The sequence below is a fragment of the Cinclus cinclus genome, chromosome 17 (assembly GCF_963662255.1).
Source record: "Cinclus cinclus chromosome 17, bCinCin1.1, whole genome shotgun sequence".
Taxonomy (NCBI): Eukaryota; Metazoa; Chordata; class Aves; order Passeriformes; family Cinclidae; genus Cinclus; species Cinclus cinclus.
This window is the reverse complement of record NC_085062.1, coordinates 5,436,490-5,442,489: the sequence shown is the minus strand read 5'-3', so window position 1 is coordinate 5,442,489 and position 6,000 is coordinate 5,436,490. Positions and strand designations below refer to the sequence as shown.

General features: G+C 45.2%; 1 protein-coding gene across 1 annotated transcript in view; it reads right to left on the bottom strand.

Annotated features, from left to right (window-relative positions):
• The window catches only part of ZNRF3 (zinc and ring finger 3), a 28,124-nt gene continuing 22,124 nt past the window's right edge, over positions 1 to 6,000 (bottom strand). Inside the window, exons 5-8 of the mRNA XM_062504410.1 lie at positions 5,772 to 5,939; positions 3,772 to 3,874; positions 1,274 to 3,019; positions 1 to 156 (exon numbers count right to left, since the gene is read on the bottom strand). Of these exons, the coding sequence (XP_062360394.1) occupies positions 113 to 156; positions 1,274 to 3,019; positions 3,772 to 3,874; positions 5,772 to 5,939 (2,061 nt within the window). The 3' untranslated portion in view covers positions 1 to 112. The remainder of the gene's footprint in view (positions 157 to 1,273; positions 3,020 to 3,771; positions 3,875 to 5,771; positions 5,940 to 6,000) is intronic.

The window sequence follows — 6,000 nt, the reverse complement described above, 5'->3', positions numbered from 1 at the left end:
TCTCCACATTACCACTTTTTGTGTTTGTCAAAGCTTTAAAAAAGTTAAGTCCATGAGAATTTGGAGTCTCTGATAAGCTCCGCTTCTCCATCTGGGATCATCTGGACAGGTCTTAGTCACTGATTTGGCTTCTCTCCAAGGGATGAGATCCAGCACCTGAAGGATAAAAAAAACTCAGGAACATTGCATCGAGAATATTGCATACAGTTTTGGGTCCCCAGAACAAGACACTCACTGACTGGAGTTTTGGCTCAGAGGGCTGGAGCACTTGGTGTGAAGAGGCTGAGGGATCTGGGTTGCTCAGCTGCAGTAAAGGCAACACTAGCAGCTTTGCAATACCTACATGGAGGCTGTCCAGTGATAAAACCACAGTCTTCACAGACATGCATTCTGAACAAGAGGTGAGGAAGTGAAGTTGAAATATAAGATGTTCAGACTGGATTAAGGAAAATCTTTTGACCATAACAGCAATCAAGCATAGCCACAAGGAGTCCAGGAAGGGACTGCACTCTGTGCCCCTGAAGGTTTATCCAGCCTGACTGGATAAATCTGGTCTAATCTGACAAACTTGGTCTGGTCTCAGAGCTGGCTCTGCTTTGAGCAGGGGGCTGGACTAGATTATGGACTGAGGTGCCTTCCAAACTAGGGCACCTTGTGATTCTATGAATACCCTTTAAAATAACCCTGGCAAGGCAGGTAAGAAATATCCCCCTCTTATTTATATTATAACCCTTATTACATTATATAATATAATAATATAGACATTATTATATTATAACCCTTATTTATATTATAATCCCCTCATATATTATAAGAAGGGGTTATCTTTCCCCCTTGTCTATGTCCACAGCAGAGACTTTCCCATATATTCTTCTATAGCAATTCCAAGATTCTCACCTTTTTTTTAAAAAAAAAAAAACAAACCTTCAGCTAGTCTGTAGTCTCTCACAGTGGCCTTGCCTGCTTAGGCAACTCACCAGCTGCCATGACTAGCACAGTGTCCCTTGCTGTGGGAACTCCAATGGGGGGCCCCTCCCCACAAAGGATGAGCATGAAAGCTTTTATAGAATTAATGAGTAAGCTGTCACCATCTTCTCTGGCTATGATCAAATGAGCACAGGGAATAATACTTTGGGGTGAATGATTAGTCAATAACCTGCTCTTATGTGAAGGATGGAGTAACCCTTATGGCTGCAGGTACCTAGGTAGCTGGCAGCATTTCATACACTAACACAGAAAGGTAGCAAGCTATCAAAAAAAGCACATATGTTACCTGTGGCCTTTGTGGTCATCATGAACTTCTGGGAGCTCAGAGTGGGACTGGGAAAGGGCATTCCAGTTTCCTCCTCCTGAGAGTAGTTCTGCTGCAGGAATGATGTTGCCTCATAGCACACCTCCCTCTCGACCTGTACCTCTCCCATACCTTGACAGTGCAGGTAAGTGTCTAGCTCAGGTGTTCCATCCCAGGAGCTACAGCCTCCTATGTGGGTCCCTTGGTGCTCTGGTGGTAGAATCAGCTCACAGTCTCTGTCTTCAGGAATTATGGGAATACGTTGACCCAGATCACAAACACCCTTACAGCAGTTTGGCAAGGTGTCATCAGGAAGCGTGTACTGCACATTCACTGCATAGTCTTCTGTATAGCAGCCACCACCTCCACTGCCACTGTTGCTACTACAGGCTACCTGCTTCTCTTCATAGAAGCAGCAGGGCAACCCCTCATATTTTACCCCATCTGTCCTATGTAGGTGGTCTGAGTTAATACTGTACAAGCCTGGGGTGTTCCCTGACTGTGGTTCAATTCCTTGGCCACACGCCCCCCACAGTGGAGAGCTAAGGAAGAGTGCACTACAGTCAGCTGTCCCACTGCTAGGCTCCAGGGCAGGGTGCTGGAATTCAAAGCAGCATGCGCATGCCTGCTCCGAAATCGACCCTGCCATCTCTGGATTCTTCCAGTTCCTTTTAACATCCAAGGCAGCACCAGGAGTGGTCTCAGGTCCTCCCTCTGAGGTAGTGCCATTTGGATCCCTGTGCTCTAGTGAGGAATTACTGCTATAGTTCATATCCATGCTGCAGTTAGACAGTTGGTCCCCTGAGGAAGAAGCTGGCACAGGCCGGCAGTCAGCACCCACCATACCATGACCGTGAGCTGGAAGCTCGTCCTGGTGGGGGCCCTCCAGGAGCACAATTGCGCCCCTGTTTGCACCACCAACCTCACCCACTCGGCAAGGGCTCCTGCTGCGGTAAACGTACGGGTCATAGTCACTGCTCAAAGAGCTGCGGAAGGTGGAGCAGCTCCCGTAAACCCCCTGGTTACTGACCTCAGTGCAGTCGACCATGGAATCACTGGAGGAGCAGTGGCACTGACCAGAACTGCTGCTGCTGCTGTCACTCCCAGGGCAGTCAGCCAAATACCCACTGCACACCGAACGATGACCGTGATAGCAGCTAAAGCTGGAGGTACTGCCACTCTCCAAGCGGGATGAGGGCATTACATGTACCACAGGAGGGAAAAGCATGCTGCTACCCGGCTGAAAGGCACGCGAAGGACCCTTTGAGGAAATGCCAGCTGGAAGCTGTCCATCTTGCTCAGGGTAACTAAGGCCTTGGAAGTAGTAGTGCTGATACATGGTCTCGTATCGGGAAAAGCACGCTGCTTTGGAAAAGTTGCGTCCACCAAACTTGGGTCTTCGGAAGTTGTGAGCTGGAGAGTAAGCCCTGTGCTCCAGGCTACAGTGATGCGTGTTTAAAGCATGGTCCAAGCGAATAGGCTGGTAACTGCGGATGTAGGCTGGGGATGGGGCTTGGTAGAGGCTCTGTTCACCGTGTCTCTCAAGTGTCAGTAAGGTGATGGGGTTTCCGTGAGGGTCCATGCTTGTCCGAGTGGGATACGCCGTTATCTGGCTTGCTCTGTGCACTCGGCCCGGGTAATGCACGGGCAGAATCACCCTCTGCTGCCGGCTGCGTGCTGGGTTGATGGATTCCAGACAGATTGGAGCTGAATTCCCCTTCTTCTGTTCTGAATGAGAGAAATAAGAATGGAGAAGTAGAACTAGCAGGGAATAAAAGAGAATATACTTTATGCAAGAAAGAAGGATGTTTTGTTTTCCATGTCATTACATTATGCACCAATTTTTTACACAGAAGGAAGTAAGAGCTAAACAAAACAGTTAAGGGCAAAACAAAACAAAGCAAAACAAAAGCACGTCTGGAAAATTTTGAAACGCTTAAATGTATTTGCTTAAAAAGCAAAAGAAGTGAATTGATTTCAGATACTTTTCTCATATATTCAAAATTGTTTGCTTATATCTTGCAGAGGCTGAGAGAGGCTGGAAGTCATTGCTCAAATTTTCACTTTACGCATTTTTACATAACTGTGCAGCAACAGAAAACTTTCTTAAGACAAAGGAAATGAAAGCAGGAAGAGGGCAAGTAAGGGAAACCACGTTCAAAGTTACAAAACCATGGAAAAATAAAAGTCCATACACTGTTTTCTTTGTAATTCCCAAGGGAAAACATATCCCTTCCCCATGCGTCCTTACATTCAGGGCTGCACAACACTGCCCTCAGCTGGGCATCATCCCCACCCCAAGGTTATGCCAGGGGCACTCAGCTGTTCTCAAGAGTTTGGGGGTAACTGTATTTCCAGGACTGTGTTACAATAAGGACTGAGAGCTCCATGGAGATTCACAAACAGGCACACTTTTTATTTCATCTTTTAAGCTGTCTGAAATAAACACCACACCCGAGCACCCACACGGCAGCACTTACCTATGATGTTATGGCGGCAGTGAGGGCAGGTGTGATGCTGCAGCAGCCAAGGATCCACACATTTCTTGTGGAATCGGTGAGTGCAAGGAATGACACGCAGTTCCTACAGGAACAGATGAAGGACCATGAAAAATGTACTTCTTTCTAACAAGTGAATTTTTCACAGCTTGTTCCTAGTTTTCTTCAACCTGGCTACTAAATGGAGTAATTCCTAGTCTTGAAGGGCTAAGAAGGAAAAAAAAAATGACATCAAGACAGCCAAAAGCACAACAGCTAGTGCTCAGCTGTCTCTGAAAGAACAGTCTGCAGGCACCTTGGAACTCCATGCAGACACAGGACATTTCTTTAAGACACATTTTGTAGCATGTCCCTATTGACCCAACACCTTTCAGAAGGCCAACACTGAAGTCTTCCTTAATATATTAAATGAACTTAAAAATATAATAAAATCAAGAGCAATGATGTACCTTTTCCGCAATTATTCGCAATGGAGGACACTCAGGTAAAAGCAAAACCAACACATTGTATATGATACTTTTTCTCTTGGCCAGGACTCTCATCCTTCAGCTATGATCTGTTTACAGGAATTCCTGAGCCTGATGGGTATCTCTGAAACCTGCAACCAATGTTTTTTCAAAGTAATCCTCATGAGCTTAGGTTTTAAATTTCTAATATGCTTTGGCAAGGAGTTCCATGGGGCTACTACCTGGGGCTGGTGGAGAAACACCACACAACTTTGTATTCCCCTCTGTCCCCAAGTAATCTGGGTCTAAAGAGTCCTTGCCCACTCAATCATTTGGGGCTTTTTTACAGAAACCAGTCAAAATATTTGATCATTTTGTGACTACCCTTTCCTGAAGCACCTTTGTTTCCATTCTGCATATTTTGTGAGGTGAGGTCAGAAGTACACAGTACTCAAAGTGAGAATATGATTAAACTTACACTGTGGTGGAATTATGCTTTCTGTTCAGTTCTCTAGACTTTACCATCTCGTTTCCAGTATCTGCCACAAAGCAGTTAAACTGCCACCAATTTGCTTTCACAAAGCTATCTTAAGCATCAAGATGTTGCTCCTGAACAGCAATGCTCAGCTCCCAACCCATCCTGGATATATGTGAAGCTCTTCCCTATGTCTGTCACTTCAAGCTCAAGTTCATGGCTGAATTTCCTCTCCAGTCAGTTTGTACATCCCTTTTGAAGTCCTTGTCTACCTTCATCCTTGCCACTCTGAATAATTTCCCATCAACTAACTTCATTATATTTTCTACTTGCACTTTGCAGCACTCAAAATATGCAGCTGGTATTTTCTATTGCCTTAAAAATTATGACTCTTTTATGACTAATTTCAAAGTAAAATGTCCTCACATAATCTTTCTAATGGAAGTGGATAGCTGTGAATATTGACTGCCTCTTTTATTTATTTTAAGGAGCCCATTTTCTACTTCACCCTTTCTTCGCTTCCACTGAATAGAACTGTCATGGACACCAAGCTCTGACATCAATAAAGCGACGGTAACTGAGGAGTCAAGAAAATGTTCCTGAATGTTTTAACCTCTCTTCCTTCTCCTCTGGTTTCCCAGCTGTGTACTTGACATTTTTAAGACAGGGTGCCATCAAATCTCAAAAAGCAAAACCCTAAGGATATTCCTTACCTCCAACAGAGCTTGCATGCATCATCACCTTAGTTTGTGGCTTGTCAAAAATACCCAGAGAACCAACTGCTGAGGCAACCCTGACTTCTGTGTCACTTGTTCTTCAGAAATGCAAGAACAGTGGAAGTAGTGACTCACAAATGGGATCCCTCCCCTCTCACTTTGCAGCATGGGTAATTCAGAGCTGCAGGATGCAGCTGAGGCCAAGTTGGCTGCTCAGTGTGATCAAACCAACAAGTGGCACCACCTCAACGTACTTTTGGCTGTACCAAACAGCCAGCCACACACCACAGTGCTAAAACCACCTAACATTCCCAGCCCATGGTGAAGAAACCTTTCATCCTTTACCTCCCCATCAATGTACTTCTCCAAGCAGATGGCACAGTCAGAGGTGGAGCTGCTACTGAGGGTATCCAGTGCTCCACAGCTACTTTCTCGGTGTCCCTTACTTTTGGACTTAAACTTCCTGGTCTCCATTTTCTCCAGTGCTTGCACTGCAAGCCTGTTCATGGAATTCTATATGAGAAGAAAGAAAAAAAAAAAAAAGAAAATAAAAAAGGAAAAAAAGCCAACGCTG